The 20,833-nt window shown below is 47.6% G+C and overlaps 1 protein-coding gene across 7 annotated transcripts in view; it reads left to right on the forward strand.

Moving 5' to 3' along the window:
- CAD (carbamoyl-phosphate synthetase 2, aspartate transcarbamylase, and dihydroorotase) overlaps positions 1–20,833 on the forward strand; it is a 414,808-nt gene that overhangs the window by 111,399 nt on the left and 282,576 nt on the right. For all 7 annotated transcript variants that reach the window (XM_078650082.1, XM_078650077.1, XM_078650079.1 and 4 more), the window contains exon 5: positions 14,779–14,920. In XM_078650082.1, the coding sequence (XP_078506208.1) occupies positions 14,779–14,920 (142 nt within the window). The remainder of the gene's footprint in view (positions 1–14,778; positions 14,921–20,833) is intronic.

The raw sequence follows: 20,833 nt of genomic DNA on the forward strand, positions 1-20,833 counted from the left end.
CGGGGTGATCACGGCGGTTATTACAGGCGGGCAGGACGACTCCGCAGAGGGTTCCAGTCGTCCATCCGGCGTCTCTTGAGGTCGGTCCCTCGGGTGACGGCAGCAGGGGTCCAGGTCCGGGTCCACTTCCACGAAGTCCGGCGCTAGTGGCGGTGATGAATTTCAGGCGAGTCGGACACCTCCGGTGGACCGCCACAGCTCGACTCGCAGGCAACCACAGCGTGTACCAGTCGTCCACAGCGGGCTCCAGGCAACAAGCATCCGTGCCGTGCTCTGCATATGACCAGGGACCGCCCAGGGTCCGAAGCAGAAGGTGGGGGTGACTCGGTCTTCTCCTGGGGAGCTCACAGCCTCCGGCCAGGTCGGGGATCCTCTGAAGGTTTCGTCCACCGCCAAACAGGTAAGGAAGATATTGTTCAAATCCAGTTACTTGTTCAAATCCAGTTACTTGTGAGTTACGTTGCTCGCAACGGTGGAGATGCTGCTGTGTGCTAGCAGGGATAAAATCCAAAAATGGGATCCCAAGCACTTGGAGCTCTTACCAAGAGCTCCTACCCGGCGGCCATCTTAGGTAATGCCATTGTGGATTCTCTTTATTAAAAATACCAATCCTCTGACCCATCCCAACCATGACCCCCTAAATTGGATCTCAACCCCATTACATGTACACCAAAGCCTACATATTTGATTGTATTAATATGTATTCAGTAGAATGTAATTTAAAAATCTAATCAATGTTACATATTTTATTAAAAAAACATGTTCAAGGCATGTGTGCTATAGATAGATGCCTATGCTTTGCATAAGTCCGCCATCTAGTGTTGGTATCGGATGATTACAAGTTGTTTTTGTAATTGTAGGAAAGTGGGTTACTGTTGCAATAACACCCCCCCCCCCCCACTTGCTGCCAGACAACTGATGCACTTTGACTTTGTGTAACCTGGGACCCTGCCAATCAGGTTCCCAGGGCCTGTGTTCTTTCCCCACAACTGTACCTCGTACTCCCAATTGACACCTCTCTGGCCACATGTCAGTCCCTTGTAAAAGGTACAGTGGGTACCAAGGGCACTGTGGCCAGGGAAGGCCTCTAAGGGCTGCAGCACTTAATGTGCCACCCTTAGAGGCCCTGTCAGGATTAGGGATTGTGCTCACACCAAGGGTGTAGTCACTTTAAGGTCAGGAGCCCATTGGCTACTGCCTTGGGACCCCTAAAATGCCCCTAAATACAGTATTTAGGGGGCAGCCCTGAACCATGAACGAAGATTCCCGCTGCCCAAGAAGAAAAAAGACAAAAGAGGACGCCTAGCAGAGGAGACTGCAGAGAACAACTGACTTGGCCCTAGCCCTACCGGCTCGTCTGCAGTTTCCAGAGATCCTTCACCAAAAATTGTCTTGTCCTGCAGCCAGCGACCTCCGGACCCCCTGGGAGGACTGACTGCCTTAAACAAAGACCGGATCTCCTGTGAACAGCAGTTCTGTTCAGAAGAAACACCAAATAAAGACTCAGAGCCTGCTGAGGAAAAAGATACCCGATACCTGGAACCACCACTGTACTCTTCGCCTACAGCTCGAGTTCAAGTGGCCCACTGGTCCCAGCGAGGTCCCCCAGGACTCCCAGACTTCGTCTGCAGCCTCTGCATGGAGACCCCCCCCCCTCCACACACCCCCAAACTGCGAGTGGCCCGGTAAGGTGAAATCCGACCTCAAAAGACACTCCTGCATTCAGCTGCCCTACTCCCTGGAAAAAAGAACCCGAGGTTCACCTACGTCCCGAGCCCTCTAACTTACCTGCCCAGCTGTTGGTTACTCCCGGAAGTCTTCCTGGACTGAGCCTGCAGCTAAAAAACAAAACCGAGAATCCCCATTGAAAACAGGGCATCCGACTCCAAAACAGCACCCTGCACCCAGCCGGCCCTGCGCTGCAGCGGGTTCACGTTGTGTGCTAAACGGGATCCCCTTTTTCCCTGAGCCTAACACCACAAGCTTGGCTCGCACAATCTTGTGGCCTGCTCGCCAGGAGCCACAAACCGGAGGCTGGATAACATTGGGCCACAGCACTCTGCACCCTGCGCCCTAGTGCCACTGAGTGTGTAACAAGAGTGCATCCTTGGCCCTGGCGGACCCCAGAACACCAACTCCCACAGCAAAGTACTTACCTTTAAACCGATAACACTATTTTCCTCCATAGGATAACATTGACTGTTTTTATATGAAAAGTTTTTAAGTTGGGAAACCCAAAGAAATTCTTTAAAATTGTAATAACAAAAACGCTTTTACTCGCCTGTTTACAGGGAATGTCCCAGTGTAGTATTCAGGTATACTGCACTGCTTAAGAAAGGTATTCTGCAAAGTAATCTACAGGTCATTTTACAAAAAAAAGTCCTATGCAAAGTATATCTACTGTATTCTTAAAAGCATTGCATTATCAGTAACACTACTGTAATCAAATCGAAGTACATTTACAATTGCAATCCAAACTGTTACAACGGCATTACTATTGAAAAGTATTTATTGTTTACCGGTGCCAGGCTTGCTTGGTTCTAGAAAGTAAAATAACTAAAAGAATATTTTTATACAAAAAAAATTGGTCTGACGTTCAGTCTTTGAATGTGTGAAATCATTTGCTGACTGAGTGTGTACAACAAATGCTTAAGACTATCCTCTGAAAAAGCCTTACTGCTTGACTGCTCGACCACACTACCACAAATGGAGAGTGAGGTGCTATCTACTTTACCCCATGCCTATCTTTTGAGTTCCACTGGACTCTGTGCACACTATACCTCAATTTGGTATATTATATACAGAGCAAGCTTCCTACAGTAACCATGAGGTTTTCTTCGAGTCACAAGGCCGTTGGACGCCTCCTCTTTGTAATACTGCCAATGGTCACCAACGCCATCTTCAGTTGTTTTTTTTCCAGCTGACTTGTTCGGCTGTAGCATCTTGCGCTCCGGTTTGTGGCTCCTTCGGGCTCCCTTAGGTCCTTTTTAAATTGACGGTATTGTCTCTATTGATATAATATTGCGTCCATTACACCCTTTTCTTTAGCAGGTCTTAGGTTCGCTTCCTCCACCCACTTGCTGTGCCAAGAGGGGCAATACTTCCCCATTTCCAAAGTTCTCGGAGAATGACGTGCTAATGGTACGCACTACATTCCGCTTCTGTACGAAGTGTCACTCCAAATACCTGTACACCGACCAACATCCCTTTTGTAACTTATGCCTCTTGCTGGAGCATCGAGAAGACACTTGTGAGGCCTGCAAATACTTTCAGTCCAAAAGACTGTTCGGAACAGACATACGAGAAGACAGGAAATGCAGGTAAATCAACCGGACGATGTCCCGGACATCTTCGGTCAACAAGAAGAGAGGAGGAAGAAGCTTTAGTGGCACCGGAGGAATCCCTGTCCATACATGATTCAAAGTCCGAATCTCAATCTGAGAATGACTCTACCATTCTTCAGCCAGTGCGGACGCAGCGGACTAGGAGTACTTCTACCCCTCATCCTAAGAACAAACCATTGGCTGCCATCGAAAAACCTGCTCATGGGCTGCCACTGCAGACAAGCCATGCGCGCACTGAAAACATGACTCGGAAGCCCTGCACTCTGGCTCGGCTTTGCAAGTTCAGCTTACGCAAGGGCCTCCACCTCCTTTACATCCTAGGCCACAACACCACGATCTTCAGTCTTGGCACCGAAACAGACTCAATATTTCGGAATTGAATATTCCTTAGTCGAAAATAAAGCTTCCACCATCATAATGCTTTTTTTTTGGTCTAAAATCTCCTCCAAAGCCAATTATTGAGCAATTTCATCAAAAGCTTAATCTGAAACAAAAAAACTCCGAATTCAGCCTGTAACTAAGAAAATAATGATACAGCTACGAATACAGACTCCTGTTTTACCTGTAAATAAGAGAAAGGATGCTGCAACTAGTCCATTGCACATTCGTATTCCCTCTTCACCTACACCATAAACACCTCCTCCAACACCACCTCACTCACCACATTTGTCTGAGGCAGGTAACGATCCCCTCAATCAGTAGTGGAAGAAGATCAGGATATCACAGGTAATCGACAACCAGGGGATCCTTAAGATGACTGATATTGAGCCTCCAGCCGACACAGACCCTGGCTTATATCCCACTCGGCCATCACCACCTGATGATACATCTGCTTATCAGGACCTAAAAGCACGTGCAGCCACATTCCACCAGGCTCCTCCTTATAAAGACTCGGTAAAGGAGGATTTTCTGTTTGAGACTTTGTCTAATGTACAGAGGGGCATAATACTTAGCATTACTCAAAGATATGAAACGTCATTCTGACAATTTTTAAAGATCCTGTCAAAGGGATGATAATTAGTCCACTCATTGACAAAGTACAAAGCAGCATAATCAGACCCCATTTTTATTAAAGGTTGACTAACCCCGGATTCGCAAGTAGCGTCAAACCCACAGAAAAAAGAGCACTCCCAGAAAAATGGAGATGCCCCATCTCCAGAAATAGTCCAAGCTTATGGATGCCTATGGTAAACGAGTTGCGGCACAAGCAGCTAATCATTGGCGTATAGGCAATAGCCAGGCTTTGTTAGCAAGGTATGACTGGGCCCATAGGGGCGAAATGAAGGGACTCCTCCTACACCTCCCAGAGGAGCATAGGAAAAGGGGTCAAGAAATAGTAAATGAAGGTAAACTTATTACCAACACTTCTATTAAATGTGCACTAGATGCAGCCAATACCGCTGGTAGGGGTATAAACACCAGCATCCTATTACATAGGCACACATGGTTAAGGGTGTCAGGATTTAAGCCTGAAGTACAGCAAGCCATACTAAATTGCCCGTTCGATAAAGAACATCTTTTCGGACCTCAAGTGGACACAGCTCTTGAAAAAAGGAAAGAACGCTGAGGTAGCAAAATCAATGGGAGCTCTACAAACTAACATGTCCAGTGGTTCTTTTCATAGGCCCAGTTACAAATCAGATGCAGAAACATCTATCGCAGATACCTCTGGGTCTCAATCCAAAAATTAGGGACGAACCTCTTCATCTAGAACCTTCTACAGAGCTTCTTATAGAGGAAGCCATTTTAAAGGGAGAGGCAGAGGAAACAATAGACGCTCCTCAAATGCCAATAACACGCAATGACTTCCTTACCATTCCCCAGAACACCTAACACATGTCGGGGTCATCTTCAATAGATTCTCAACAATTGGAGTTCAATCACAACAGACCAATGGGTCTTGGACATTATCCAACATGGTTGTGTCGAGCTCATAATTCCTCCAAATATCCCACCTTGCAAACAGCAACTATCTACACATAAAATCCTTCTGCAACAAGAAATAACAGCTCTGTTGCAAGAGGGAGAAATAGAACCAGATCCACAGAAATTTCAGGGAACAGGAATATATTCACTATACTTCCTTATCCCCAAACAGTATGGATCCCTGTGGCCCATTGTCTATCTCAGACCATTAAATCATTATCATATCAGAACACTACCGTATAAGGTCACTCTCCAGGATATCATTCTGGCATTACAAAAAGGGGACTTCATTGCGACTTTAGATCTAAAAGACGCCTATTTCCAAATGCCAATTCATTCTGCACACAGGAAATACCTCCGATTTCTATTACAAAGGAAACGTTATCAGTTCCAAATTCTTCCCTTTAGTATTACCACTGTACCAAGAGTATTCATAAAATGTCAAGCAGTGGTACCAGTACATCTGCCCAGACAAAATATTAATGTTTTCCCATATTTAAATGACTGCCTAATCAATGCAAACAACTTCAATCTTTGGATTTACCATTAACCTACAAAAGTTTCCTCTACAACCATCCGCTACTCTTTTCTGGGGGCTATGCTCAACAAACACTAAGCATTAGCATACCCAAACGCCGACCGAAGACACAACATAGTAAGATTAATTCAACAGTTTCAAACAGGAAGTGCAATTCCTCTCAAAACATTTCTCAGACTTCTGGGCACGATGGCATCCTGCATTCACATAGTCGCACATGCAAGACTAAATATGAGCCCTCTACAGCAATGTCTCTCAACAATGAACTCAATCACTGGGTCAACTTCACCATCTAGTTTTGGTAGACAGCCACACACATCTCTCTGTAATGATGGAATCCACAGAATGTATCCAAGGGTCGCCAATTTCAGGACCCACTTCCCCACATAATTCTAACGGATGCTTCCCTAACCGGTAGGGGAGCAAATCTCCACAACCTCACCATTCAGAGAATATGGGATTCCAAACACACACATTTCCAAATCGGTCACCTAGAGCTGCACGCTGTTCATCTAGCAATCAAAGCCTTCCTACCTTACCCACAACACAAAGTTGTCCTGAGTCGAACAGACAATATGACCACTATGTATTATTTAGAAAAATGGGGGGGGGGGGACACTTTCTCCAATTATCTCACTTGGCACAGAAAATATGGAGATTGGCAATACACCACAACATTAAGCAAAGCATGTCCCAGGGACATGCAATCAAATTGCGGACTTTCTAAGCAGAATACAACAAGTCCATGAATGGGAGATTCACTCCAATGTTCTTCAACCGTACTTTCCCAAGTGGGGGTTTCCAAAAATAGACCGGTTTGCAACAAAAGGAAACGCGAATTGCCCACAGTTTGCAAGCAGGTATCCACATCAATCCAAACGCAATGCTATATGAATGAACTGGTCAGGAATATTTGCACTTTTATACCTCTCCCACTATTTCATTTCAAAATACTTTATTCGGTTTACTATTAAGAAACCATAAAAGTTACACAATACAACATACACATAATCAAAAGATGAAAATACAATATACACGATGCCCTGATAAGAAGACAGTAGTACAAAAAATAGGGAGACTTAACAGCCAGTAAAAGGATATAAAAATACAGATTAAAAGCCATAAAAACATGATAACCAATTAAAATTCCAGACATTTTCTATATTTCATTGCACATTTCAGAAAACCGGCCACAAAAGGGATACAGTCAGGGATTAATAGTTGCAAATAAAAGAGAGCGGGACGTACTTGCACGAAATGTAACTTTTTTAAAATAGGTTTTAAATAGAGGGTCCTGGGCATTTCATAGTATTTACAAAAGAACATAAAGTGAAGCAAATCCTGAGGAGACATGTTGTCGCAGCCACAGGACGCTAACACTGTTCCTTTGTAACTGCCCCTTGGCACAGCTATTAAAATGTGAAAGATTCAGTCTAAACCTAATTAATAAAAATCGCTCGTACGCTGGGAGCGGCCATAATAAATATGGTTCCATGTCTGGGGAGGTTTTAAGCATCAAATGTGCCCTCACACTAGGCTTCAGCAACTCTTTCTCTTCTCTTTCCATTGTTTTAATTAGAAGGAAAGAGTGCTTTGCGAGCGTAAGATCCTTTTTAGTGATCCCCTCGGGCTTTAAAAACAAGTCCGGACGTCCCAGCTCGCTAAAACAGGTTTTTAGATATTTGATCCAGGGGATATTAATCGTTTGGTTTAAACTAAGAACCTCTTTTAAAATATTGTGTGAGACCTAAATCCTTGTTGAGCCAGCATTGTAACCAAGAAGTAAGGGGATGCAAGGCCAAGGTGTCACTTAGAAAAGGCTTACCAGTTTCTTCATGTACTGACAGATTTGCAGTCCCCTTTGGGACGCTCAGTAATCGTTTAAAAAAATTATTTTCTGTCACCTGGAGACCATCTAGTCCAGAATATCCCCATATATCGCTCCCGTAGCTAGCTATTGATAGACTTTTGGCCCGATAAATTTTTAGCATGGCTGCCACAGGTCGCTTGCCCATTTTAGCTGCAAAACTAAATAACGCACTGTTTGCCCTAGTGACCTCACCCCTTTATTTTTTTTTTTTGAAGATCAGCCCTCTCCCACTACTTTAATTAGTGGCCAGGAAACTCAGACACACATCTCTCACAATGATACTAATAGCTCCAACATGGGCTAGACAACCATGGCTTTCAACACTCCTGGAGCTGTCTTCCAACACAAAAATCTTCTCCACAACCAGGACCTTCTCACACAGAACCACGTAACACTTAGCCATCCTAATCCCAAAAAAACTAATCTTGCAATGTGGCTCCTGAAGTCTTAGAGTTCAGATACGTAAATGTACCTCAGAATGTATGAACATTCTTAAAGGCTCGTAAACCAACCACAAGGCAATGTTATACAGCAAAATGGAAATGATTTATGTCACAAACAAGACGTCCACCCTCTTCATGCAAAGGTACAAACAATAATTTTTACCTATTGCACTTACAAACTGCAGGGTTGGCATACACTTCTATTGCAGCATATCTGCAAAATAGACAACACAACTGTGTTTAAAATTTCAGTTATCAAAGCCTTTATGGAGGGACCTAAAAGGATAATTCCTCCTAGTCTTCCACCTGCCCTGGCATGGAACTTAAACATTGTCCTAACAAGACTAATTTGTCCTCCTTTTGAACCATTACACTCTTGTCAATTGTAATACTTTTCATGGAAACATGCCTTTTTGATAGTTATTACTTCTCTTCAAAGAGTTATTGAAATTCAGGCGTTAACTCTCAAAGCCTTTTTCAATTACGCCGGCACAGAGTAGTGCTTAGAACTGCCCCAAAATTCCTACCAAAAGTGGTTTCCAATTTTCATATTAATCAATCCATTGATTTACCTGTCTTTTTCACTCAACCAGACAGTTTTAGAAAGGGCATTACACACTTAAAATGCCAAACAGAACACTAATGTTTTACATTGATGGGACTAATTCATTTAGAAAGACGAAACAATTGTTTATTGCCTTCGCACCTCCTCATATGTGAAAGACCATCTTAAAATCGGGCATTTTAAGATGGATAGTTAAATGCATCCAAACAGGACATGCAAAAGCTAAACTACTTTTACATGTTCCCCCAAAAGCTCACTCCAGTAGAAAGATTGTAGCTTCCATGGCTTTTTTTTAGGGACCATTCCTATTTCTGATATTTATAAAACAGCAACATGGTCTATTACACAAACCTTCACAAAACATTATTGTGTGAATGTATTTGCACGACAACAAGCCAGTGTTGCCCAAGCAGAAATTAACTCCTTTTCAAACAACTGCGACCCCCCACAAGTTAACCACTGCCTAGGGAGAGGGATTGCTTTACAGTCTATGCAAAGCATGTGTGTCTACAGCACATATGCCGGGAACGGATTGTTTTTTACCCTGTAGGCATCTGTTTTTGGAATTGAAATGTCACAAGTCTATTTATTTAACTAAAAATAGTGTGAAGACTGAGGTTAAATATTTAATTACAATGTAACAAATGGAATCATTTAACTTGACAACGCTAAATTGATGAACATATTTCAATTGGTTTTAAACTAGCTACATATTAACATAAAAATTTGAAGGAAGGATGTTTCCCCATTGTGGCAGTCGAAGTAAATAGGATAAAGAGGAGCTAAAGGTAGGAAGTGATTGCAGGTAAGTAATGGTAACCTTGAGTAATGAACACCCTAGCTGTGATAATGGGCTCCCCACACACATCCGAGATGCACGTTAGGCCACATTAAAAGCAGTGGTTTTTACTTCTTTTCTCGCATATTTTTCCCCCTTTAATAATTGATTACAGAAGGGCCTGGTGAAGTAGATAGTTGGATTCAAAAAGTTTTGGTAAATGCAACCAGTTCAGCCTTTGAAAGCTGGTGCAATGGTTACTTTAAAACATTTTTAAGTGGAACATATACCATTTAATCCTTTTGACGCAAAGAAAAGGTACTATTGTCTTTCAATTAGTGTAGCCTCCTCATATAGTTTGAACATAAGGATGACTTAAAAAAATGAAGACTGGCATTGTCAAAGTCAAATGGTCTTGCATGATCTGTCAGCCTTTTTGCTTCATCAGTGCTTGCGGTCTTATGCTATTTGTTTATATTGAATATTGTGGGAGTGGCTAGGCACTCGCCAGTATTTAAATTAAAAAAAAATGGAATAAAGGAAATATATTGTTGGGTCTCAAAAAGCACACCTTTCTATATAGACCCTAGCACCGAAGGGAACTACTTTGTGTGAAGATGTGCTTCTTGTGTAAGGGCAGAGAATTGAAATGGAGTTAACCAGTGGCTGAAGTGGGCTGCCCCATTGCCCCTAGCTTTATGCAGTAGTGGACGGAAGAAAGATGTTCATCACAACAGACCTGTGGATGAAGACTGCTAGGTGAGAGCACATACAAATGAATATGTTAAATATATAACTTTACTAAAATCTAAGGGTCTTTTGCTACTTACAGGAAATATATGTGAAGATCTTTTCCTGAGAGAAACTTGACTTTTGGACTCTGGTATCGCTCTTTCCATCCCGGCTGGTTTTCTAATCCACCATATAAGCAGAGTATAAACTTGCATTGGAGGGGCAGGGATAGAGAGTGTACAAAGACTCCTACCAGTGCTCTGTCTGAACCCTCAAGTATGGGCACCATTGAGGGCCTTTCTTTTGCAACCAACCTTAACTCCGCAGTCCCCACCAACTGTTCATCCCAATCACTTAACCAACAATCAATCAATCCGAGTACTTGAAGAGCGCGCTATTTACCTGTGATTGTCTCAAGGCGCTGAGGGGAGGGGGTGCTGTTACTGCTCGAAGAGCCAGGTCTTGAGGAGTCTTATGAAGGCGAGTAGGTCTTAGGTCTGCTGTATGTGGGTAGGGAGGGTGTTCCAGGTCTTGGCGGCGAGGTAGGAGAAGGATCTGCCGTCTGAGGTCATTCATTGGACGCGGGGGACAGCGGCGCGGCTGGCGGAGCGGAGCTGGCGGGTGAGGGCGTGGAAGCTGAGTCTGCTGTTAAGGTAGGCTGGTCCAGCGTTGTGGGGTGCTTCGTGTGCGTGGGTGAGGAGCTTGAAGGTGATACTCTTGTCGACGGGTAGCAGTGTAGGTCTCTCAGGTGGGGGTGATGTGGCTGCGGCGGGGGACGTTGACTATCAGTCGGGCGGAGGCGTTTTGGATGTGTTGTAGTCGTCGTAGGTGTTTGGCTGGGATTCTTGCGTAGTGTGTTGCCGTAGTCCAGTGTGCTGCTGAGGAGGACCTGTGTCACCGTTCTTCTTGTTTCGATCCACTTGTAGATCCTGCGGAGCCTGCGGAGGGTGTTGTAGTAGGAGGAGGAGACGGCGCTGACCTGCTTAGCCATGGAGAGGGAGGAGTCGAGGATGAATCCTAGGTTGCATGTATGTTCGGTGGGTGTTGGTGCTGTTCCCAGTGTGGTCGGCCACCAGGAGTCGTCCCAGGCTGAGGGGCTGGGTCCGAGTATGAGTACCTCCGTCTTGTCAGAGTTCAGCTTCCTCATCCAGTCGGCGACTGCCTTAATTCCCTCGTGGAGGTTAGTTTTGGCGGTGTGAGGGTCCTTGGTGAGGGAGAGGATGAGCTGGGTGTCGGCGTAGGAGATAATGTTGAGGTCGTCCTGGTGGGCCACTTGTGCGAGGGGGGCCATGTAGATGTTGAACAGCTTCGGGCTGAACCCTGGGGGACGCCGCAGATGATGTTGGTGGCTTCGGATCGGAAGGGTGGGAGGCGGACGCTCTGGGTTTTGCCGGAGAGGAAAAACGTGGTCCAGTCAATGGCCTTCTCTTGGATTCCGTCTTCTAGGAAGCGTGTCTTTAGAGTTTAATGGCAGACCGTGTCGAAGGCGGCCGACAGGTCCAGGAGGATGAGGGCTGATGTTTCGCCGTTGTCTAGTTGGCGCCTGATGTCGTCTGTGGCGGCGATGAGGGCTGTCTCGGTGCTGTGGTTTCGTCTGAATCTGGACTGGGATGGGTCCAAGATGTTGTTGTCTTCCATGTGGCGGACCAGTTGCCTGTTGACGATTTTCTCGATGACCTTTGCCGGTAACGGGAGCAGGGAGATGGGCCTGAAGGTCTTGAGGTCCTTGGGGTCCGCCTTGGGGTTTTTTGAGGAGGGCGTTGATTTCGGCGTGCTTCTTGCTTTCCGGGAATGTCGCTGTTTTGAAGGAGATGTTGATGACCTTCCGTAGTTGGGGTGCGATGGCTGCGTCTGCCTTGTTGAATACGTGGTGTGGGCAGGGGTCTGACGCAGATCCTGAGTGGATGGAGTTCATGACCTTGCGTGTCTCGTCGACGTTGGACCAGGTGGTCAGGCGGATGGCGCTGGTGGTGTTCGCAGGGGAGGTGGAGTCTTGCATAGTCGGGGCGGTTGTGGTGTTGAAGCTATCATGGATGTCCGCGATCTTGCGGTGGAAGAAGATGGCTAGTGAGTCGTTCAGTTCTTGTGAGGGCGGGATGTCGTTGGCGTTGGAGAGTTTCTTTACGATGCTGAAGAGCTCTTTGCTGTCGTGGGCGTTGTTGTCCAAGCGGTCTTTGAAGGAGGATCTCTTGGCTAATCTGAGGTGGTGATGTCTGTGGGTGGCGTCCTTGTGGGCTGCGTGGTTGTCCGGAGTGCGTTCTTGGAGCCATATTTTCTCTAGTTTCCGGCATGCGCGTTTGGAGGTCTGGAGCTCGTGTGTGAACCAGGTGGCTCTCTGGCTGGCGTGGTTGTTGGAGGGTTTCTTGAGCGGGGCGAGGGTGTTGGCACAGTCTTCGATCCACTGTCTGAGGTTGCGGGCTGCGGCGTCTGGGTTGGTGGGGTTGGTTGGTTGGTGGGTGGGTTCTGGGCGAGGGTGGTGATCAGCCGGTCTTCGGTGACTTTGCTCCAGCAGCAGCGAGGCAGCTGTTGGGTTCGGTGGTTGGTTTCTTGAAAGTGAAATGAATGCAGCGGTGGTCGGTCCAGTGGTGTTCAGTGGTGTGGTCGAAGGTGACGTGGGTGCCTGTGGAGAAGACTGGGTCCAGTGTGTGGCTGGCGGCGTGGGTGGGTACGGTGACGAGTTGTTTGAGGCCGAGGTTTTCGATCAGGGCGGCCGAGTTGGCGGCGTCGTTGTTCTCGAGGTGGAAGTTCAGGTCCCTGAGGAGGATGTAGTCCGTGGAAGCGAGTGCGTGGGTGCTGGCGAGGTCGGCGATGGAGTCGCTGAACTGAGCCCGAGGTGGGGGGTCTGTAGATGAGTGTTCCTCTGAGGGTGGTGTTGGGGTCGGTGTGGATCTGGAAGTGCAGGTGTTCGGCGGTGTGGAGGGTGTCGTCTGCGTGGGTGGCGACCTTGAGGGTGGACTTGGTGATGATGGCTATTCCTCCTCCGGTTCCGTTGGCGCGATCCCTGCGGGTGATCTTGTAGCCGGCCGGGATGGCTATGGCGGGAGCCGAGGAGTAGTTCCCCCAGGTTTCGGTTAGGAAGGCCACGTCTGGAGCGGAGGTGTCGAGCAGATGCCAGAGCTCGACGGTGTGTTTGCGTGCAGAGCGGGTGTTGTGGAGTATGCAGCGGAGGTGGTTGGGTCCAGTCCTTGGAGGTTTGGTGGCTCTGTCGCAGGTGAAGCTGCAGGAGTGGCAAGAGAAGGGTCCGTTTCGGGGTGGCCTGGAAGCAGGTGTGGTGTCGGCCGGCGTTGAGTGCGTGGAGGCTGCTGGCGTCGTAGTGGAGTTTGGTGTTGTGGCGTTCGCGGGGTCCATGGGTTCTGGACCACGGGCGCAGACGGGCTTACCTTGGGCGCACCAGTGGCGCGCCGCAGCCGCGCAACTGGCGCCATTTGAATGGGAGCTGGGAGGAAGGAGCAGCTGGGAGGCGGGAGGCAGGGGACGGCGCATGGGCGGGGGGGCGGGGCTGGCAAATGGGGGCGGCGCAGCAGCGGTGGGAAATTGAGCAGTGGGCGGGGGGGGGAGATAAAAACACCAAGCGCTGGAGGAGCTGCAGCGGGGGGGGGGGGCGACCTACCTACCTCTTGCTGCTAGGCCTTTTTAACCTGCATATAGATGACCCTAACCACCCTTTGGCTAAACATTTCCTCTTGACTCAGGAGGGATTTATCTTAGTCCAACATGTGGTGGGGCCGACCATTAAGGCTAGTCACACACTTGACCTCATTTTTTATATTCAGATGGATCCAGTCTGAAACTAATTTGTTCCTTAAAAAAATTGGCATGTTCCGACTTAAGAAACGGCAACTCTTTTCAGAAAGTCTCCAGGTCATGGAGTCCAGTCTCTGAAGTGCTGTTCTTTGAGGCATTACAGGCAACCCCCCTCAAACTCTCAGGATCAATAGCCTTGACCTTGCCAGAGTGAATAACTGTCTGTCCTCAGCTTTTGACTCCATCGCTCCTTTAAAAGCATTATCTCAACTGAGATATTCTCCTTAAGCTTCTTGGCTTACGGCTTCTTACAAGAGAAAGGTCACATTGCCAGCACCTGGAATACTTGTCTGTTTGTTATTTAGGCCTTCCTTTCTGGGTTCGATCAACCGCTTGTTTTACTTTTAAAGCGGCTAGTGACGGAACGCCTCTTCGGATGCAGCCGCATGCTTTTTAAATTAGATTATATTGTAGTAAAACTAAATATTGATAAAGTAGTATATTTGTTAGCTAGCCATGTTGCTGATGGTCACTTTTTAGCAGAATGTGCATGTGTGATCAGGCAAAATGGAGTTTTTCACAATGCCAGAGAGCCAATGGCCGAGGTAGCCTGATTCCTTGCTCTGTACTGTGGTGGGTAGAATGGAAATGTGAATGGCACTTAAAGATCACTGGATGAAGAGGGGTGTCCCAAAGCACCTCTGCTAATGTTCGTATATGTGTTTTTTTCATATATTGCCTGCAGTTGGCGAGTCAATTTAAGCTGTCTGTAGGCCAGACTTAAACATTAGTTCTCAATTCATACCTGCAGACCTGTGTTGTTTTTGGTTATTTGTAGGAACCACAAGTTTACAACCCTGGAGGCTCACTGAAGATTGTGGCTCTGGACTGTGGGCTCAAGTACAACCAAATCCGCTGTCTGTGCCAGAGAGGAGCAGCAGTGACCGTGGTGCCCTGGAACCATCCACTGGATTCCAAAGGTCAGTACCAGCCCTTGTCCTCTCCTACCATGCATCATAGATCCGGACTAAGGTGACAGAATAATAGCACCTTCCTAACTCTATCCCCCTCCAATTATTTGAGCCTCCCAATTGCAACAATAGCTCCCCCCCAAGGTACTATATCTTGTTATATAACAGCACAAGGTTAATAACCTGGATTTGTGAAATCCTTCCAAGGTTGTGCAGTGTTTGCTGTATTGGTTTAGCATTTTTGCCTCATGATTACTTTTCTGGATTCACATGCATTGCATTGCAGTGCATAGATTCTGCCATATAGTGATTGGGTCCAGAATCTTGTTTCTGCCTTTTTTTCTGTCATGGGAGTTGATAACCACCATTTGTTGTAAGTCCATCCAATGTGAGATGTCAAGTGTGTGCCCTGAAATTTCCTATGCCTCGCCATCTTCATATTATTTTTTCTGCCATTGGGCCCATGAAGTCGACTGAGGCTAAAAACAGCAAGAATTTTTCACTGAAAAAAACATAGATTACCAGAGGCCGTGAAAGAGCAATCTGTGGAAGGGAGGCTTCTCCACCCCGATGGGTAGCATCCCTCCGCTGAACAACACACATGACTGGAGAATGCCGAGCAGGGAGGTAGCAAGGATAGCAGGAGAACACCCTTTTAAATTCTGCCCCAACTGCCACCACGGGTTCACGCAGAGAGATCCCCACCAAGCCTGAAGATTGTGCCTCCTGATGAACTGCAGTGCCAAAGAATGCGAGGCTTGTGCAGAATGTGTCCCGAAGAAGCTGAAAACGAGACTTAGGCAGCGTCTGACACACCAGGCATAGTGACACATGTCCCTGAATTACTTGGGCCTCTCCTGTGAGGAAGAATAGAATGTTGAGGCAGCTGAGGAATTGGAGTTGGATGGCGAGGAAACAGTCCCTAATCTAGAAAAGCTGGAGCCAGGAGGAGGGCAGCAAAGAAAAAGCAGCAAAAGTTAATGAAAGCACTGAAAGGCTTAGACTCTTTCCTCGAAGGCTGCCTTGACGCCTCCGCAATCGAAGGGCGCCATAATCAAAAAGAGCTGCACAGGTCCTCACGAAAGGCCACTGATTAGGGTAGCCTTCTAACAAACCTTGGCCGCTGGGAGGCGCACAAGGTGGGACGATGGTGAAAGAATCGAAGGCAAGGAGCTGCCTACCTAAAAAAGGAAGGAGTCCTCGATGGTTGAGACCAAACAACAAATGCTCGCGCAAAAGAAATGCTGGCTCAAAGCCAAAATGGCGACACTCCTGGACAGGAAGGAAGGAGTTTGACTCCTTAAAGGGGTTTAGCATCCCACCGAAACTGTCGGGATACAGAGCCTGATCTGCTGCACATCAAGGCACACTCCACACTGGAGCTACATGAAGTGAGCAAAGTGACTGGAAAGATGGCTTTGAATAAAAACAAAGTGCAAACATCCCAACCCAACACTAGAAGGCGAGCTGTGCACAGCATGTGAATCTACAGCTCTACATGCGGAGATCACATGCATACTCTGGTAAGTAGCATTTTCCTTACAGCGAAGATGAATCCACTGCACTACAGGGTTAGGGTCAACACAACATGTGGGAGGATCTCCAGGCCTTCGCCACCAGACGACCTGCCCTAGTACAATGGACTCCTCAAGAGGGCAGTGACACCAGAGGTGTTGAACTGGAAGAAGCGAAGTAGGATTCATATTTCCTCCTAGAATCATTCAGGACATCACAAAAGGTAAACCTGTACCTGCCTCTGCTACCCAGTTTTTTTAGACCAGGGTAAGGAGTCCTTTCGGTAACCAGCAACAGCTGTAACCGTCCAGACCCCCTTCCCTCAACACGTGCAGAAGAAATATGAACATTCCACACAAGGCCCTCAATACACTAATGGAAATGTGCTTCTGAACTTTATGATCGTGGCAACAGCTAGGAAAAGGAAAAATGCGCCGGCATCAACCTGGGCCTGCTCCTGAGGAGGAGAACAAGAGGATAGACCTGGTGGGCAGGAAGAGGGAAAGACTTCTACACAATGCAAAATTGCCAACTCCAAAAGCGCTTCTCATCCTCTAAAGCCACCATCAGTGGGATGAAATGACAGATCTTATGCAACACTGCACAGAGGAATTTAAGACGAGCGCCAAGGCAGTCATCCAAGAGTGCAGGAACATCGCAAATTACTGCCCCAAGTCAGCACTAGGTGCGGCAGACACTGTCCGGAGGTAAATGTTCACGGACACTATCCTCAGTAGGCACCCTTGGCTAAAGAGTCTTGGGACACAAAATGGAGGTGCAGCTATGCACTTCACAGGAGAGGCCTGTAGGAAGATGGATACCTGACTATGGTTGCCCCCAACTTTTTGCCTAGTGTTTTGCTGGTTTCTGACTTAGTTGGCCTGGGATCCTGCTATTCAGGACCACAGGCTTCCTGCTTTCTCTGTTAAAATGGACTCCATGTACCCTAGGTACATATCTAATTGGATACTGAGTCACCTTATCAGTCCCTGTACAGTATACCTTAGGTATCCAGGGCATAGGTGTACCCAGGGCCTACCAGGGGCTGCAGCATGTATTATGCCACCCCTGGCTGGCCATCCAAAACTGACACAACTGGCTGCACGACAGCTGGGGCAAGGTGGTGTATTCACCCTTTGCTTTAGATATAGTATTCCTATATCTAACCCTAAAATGGACACATATACTCCTATCAGTCACTCCTATGGCAGGCCTTATCAATCCTGAAGGCAGAGTGCTTGGAATTATGTGAGATGGTGCTCTAGCATGAGCTGAGCCCGTTTGCAGCTTGCGGAACCAAGTCCCAATAGCTGTTCCATGATAACGCTATACCATATACTCTTAAGTGCATTATGAACCTCGCGGTCAAATGCTAACTTTGGCATAGCATTATCAAAACATGTCGAGTAAGGTGTCATACGAATTGGAATACTAACCCCTCGCCAATTCTGGCGACGGGGTTAGCATTCCACCCTTCTAGAGGGACACGACATGTATGTAACTGTGAACCCCGGTTAAAGTTAACTCAAGCCTCAGATCCACAAAATGGATGCTGCCACCACAGACACAAGTCTGACCTCCTGCTGCTGGGAGTCCTTCCAGCCAGAGAGGCCTGGACAAAGGGTTTCCTGTCAGGGGCGGTGCCAGCACCATCCCAGACAGGATTTTGTGTATCCCAGGTAGGCAGGGCTGAAAGGAAGGTGACTGCAAGTGGCACCCCGGTGCTCACTGTGCATAGGCCGGCTCAAACCAGTTCCAGAGGCACACCAGCCCCTGAGCTGGGGAGAGACCGGACAAAGGAGAGGGGTGTAACCAACCCCCTCCTGGTCCCACCCATGGGCAGGACCTAGTCGCGTGCCAGCCCCTTTTTTTAGAATAAAGGTAGGAGCGGGCACCCTTCCCAAATTGGATAATCTTGAAACTTGAACTACTTTCCTTGAAAGGAACTCTTGACTTTCTCTGAAGACTCTCCCTTGTGGCTAAGGAGTAGCCACCCTGCACCAGCAGGCACCATCGAAGCGCTTGCGGTTTGCTGGACGTCCATCCTCCGGATCAAGACTGACCAGCTCGACGAGACCCGGATTCCCTGCCATCTTTGACCTCTACCTGCATCATCAGCCCAGCTGAGATTCGTGGGTGTGACGAGACCCGAGGGACCGGCCATCTTCAAGACCTGCACGACGCTTCACCAGCACGACCACCGAGGGACCCTTTAGTGAGTGCACTGGGGTTTGAGAAGCCCCAACCCTAAGCAGCTCCAGCACCGAAGTCCAGCCCTCCAGCATCCACGAGATCTGCGTGGGGCCCTTCTGCTTCCTTGCTGCTTGCCACGTTGTCCGGTCACTTGCCCGTTGGCTAGTGGCCCTCCTGACGACGTACCACGACGATTTCACCGCTGGTCTAGGTCCACTAGACTGGCCCTTGTTCAACAAGAAGTACCCCGGACACTCCTGGTCCACTCCAGACGCCATCTTGACTCCACCGCGTGGGCTTGCCTTTGCCAAGGTTTGTTGCTCCTATCCTGGATCCAGCATCGCCGACAGCAGACACCATCGTGGGGCAGCTCGCACCTCCAGCCTGGTTGCCGACAACGCCTCCTGGCCCGTGTGCCTGCAGAGTCCAGCGTCACCCACTCACCTGATCGCGGCGACTTCATCCGGTGCCATCCTGGTGCCCTCACAATCACTGGCTAGTGGTTAAGAACAGAGTCCCCTCTGCTTTCAGGTCGTCCTCTTCACCGATCCAGCCTTGGATCACACCGAACTTCTTCACTGGTCGCCTGCCAGCAACTTCTTCTTTCAGGCTCCATAGACTACAACGAGGGTTCCCGACGTCACTTGAACCCTATGCAGCCGCGGCCCCTGGGCTAGGTAACTTGAGTATTTCGGTACTCCAGCACAGGTGCACTATCCAAGTGTCCAGATCCTTTTTCGTTTTAAGTCTACCTAGTCGGATTCGTCCGGAAACAGTAATTTTAGAATTGCTAGCATCCATAGACTTTGTCCCGCATCCCGCGTAAGAGTTCCCACTCTGCAGCCGGGTTCCCTAGGCCTCCTGCTCCTAACCTGAGGGTTCAGTAAGGTAGTCTTAGCGGTCCTGAAGCCTCTGGATCATGTTACTTACCTGCTAGTATTTCGCATTCCACTTTTGAAGTATATGGTTTTTCGTGCCCCTCGGGCATTTGTGTAAATTGTGCAACTTGTAGTATTTTCGTAAGAGTTTTGTGTTGTGCTTAGCTCCCTGACTCATAAAGAGGTCAGGGTAGACTTGTTATAAATAAATATCCTTTTATTTTCATAACAACTTGTGTGGTGTCCTTTCACTTGGTGTTCAAGGGGTATATGTGATGGTGAAACAGCTGGCTTAACACGCCCTCTAGAGTTTAGCCTAAAGACTGCTCTTGTCCACGCTACTAGGATAGCTGGTCTAATAAGGTTGACTTACAACCAATCATCAATAAGGGTCGTTTGGTATGATACAAAGTGATCACTAGAATAGTGAGCACTATATATCAGGCCAACTTCTCACAAGGCCCTCTTCAGACCTGCTATGGAAGGGGGCACTACAGCAAATTAAACCAAGACAATAAAACTGCAATGGGTACATTGCAGTTTATGGGTTCCTTCAAGAGACTAGTCCTGTCAAGCAGGAGACCAGCAGTCCGGGGAGGCTTCCCACCAGTCTCCCAGCAACAAGGATTTAGCCAGCCAGCTGTGTCCTGGGCACAGGGTATGGGGAGTGCACATGAACAACCTAATGGTCCAGGGTCTTTGGAGTCCTTCTGAAGTAGTAAAACACATAAAGCTGCTGGAACTCAAGACCGTATTCCTAGAATTTCAGTGGATATGAGGCCTCCGTTCGCTGGAAAGAAAGCGTGTGAGCTATTCTATATAGGGGCTAGTCCGAGTTTGTACAGTCCACGTAAGTGATAATGCTCTAGAAATGCCCATCCTGAAGTAAGAGTTGCTATGGCTCAGTGAGCACAAGTGTGTACTCGAGACCTGGAGAGTCTGTAATGTGCCTGTAATGGCTCTCATTGCTCCTTATCCTTCCATTTATTAACACCTTCAGCGCGGCGCAGATTCCTGCGCTGTGCTGAAGGTTCTAATGAGCCTACCGGCTCATGACGGAACGGTCCCGTCATGAGCACAGCTCAACCGACGCTCATGACGGAACCGTTCCGTCATGAGCATCGAAGGGGTTAAGAACACCTGATTGGGTCTATACTCCTGATATGGCTATTTCTTAGGTGACCACTACGTATCCAGGTTAGTATAAGCTGCAGCCAAATAAGCTTGTATATGGAAGTATATACATTTGATTCATGGTGTAGAAGAAATAAGGCCACTTCTTGACATGGTTATTTGGTATATAACATTCTCCTAGCAGGTGGTGAGGTCTAGTTGT

This window comes from Lissotriton helveticus, chromosome 6, assembly GCF_964261635.1.
Source record: "Lissotriton helveticus chromosome 6, aLisHel1.1, whole genome shotgun sequence".
Taxonomy (NCBI): domain Eukaryota; kingdom Metazoa; phylum Chordata; class Amphibia; order Caudata; family Salamandridae; genus Lissotriton; species Lissotriton helveticus.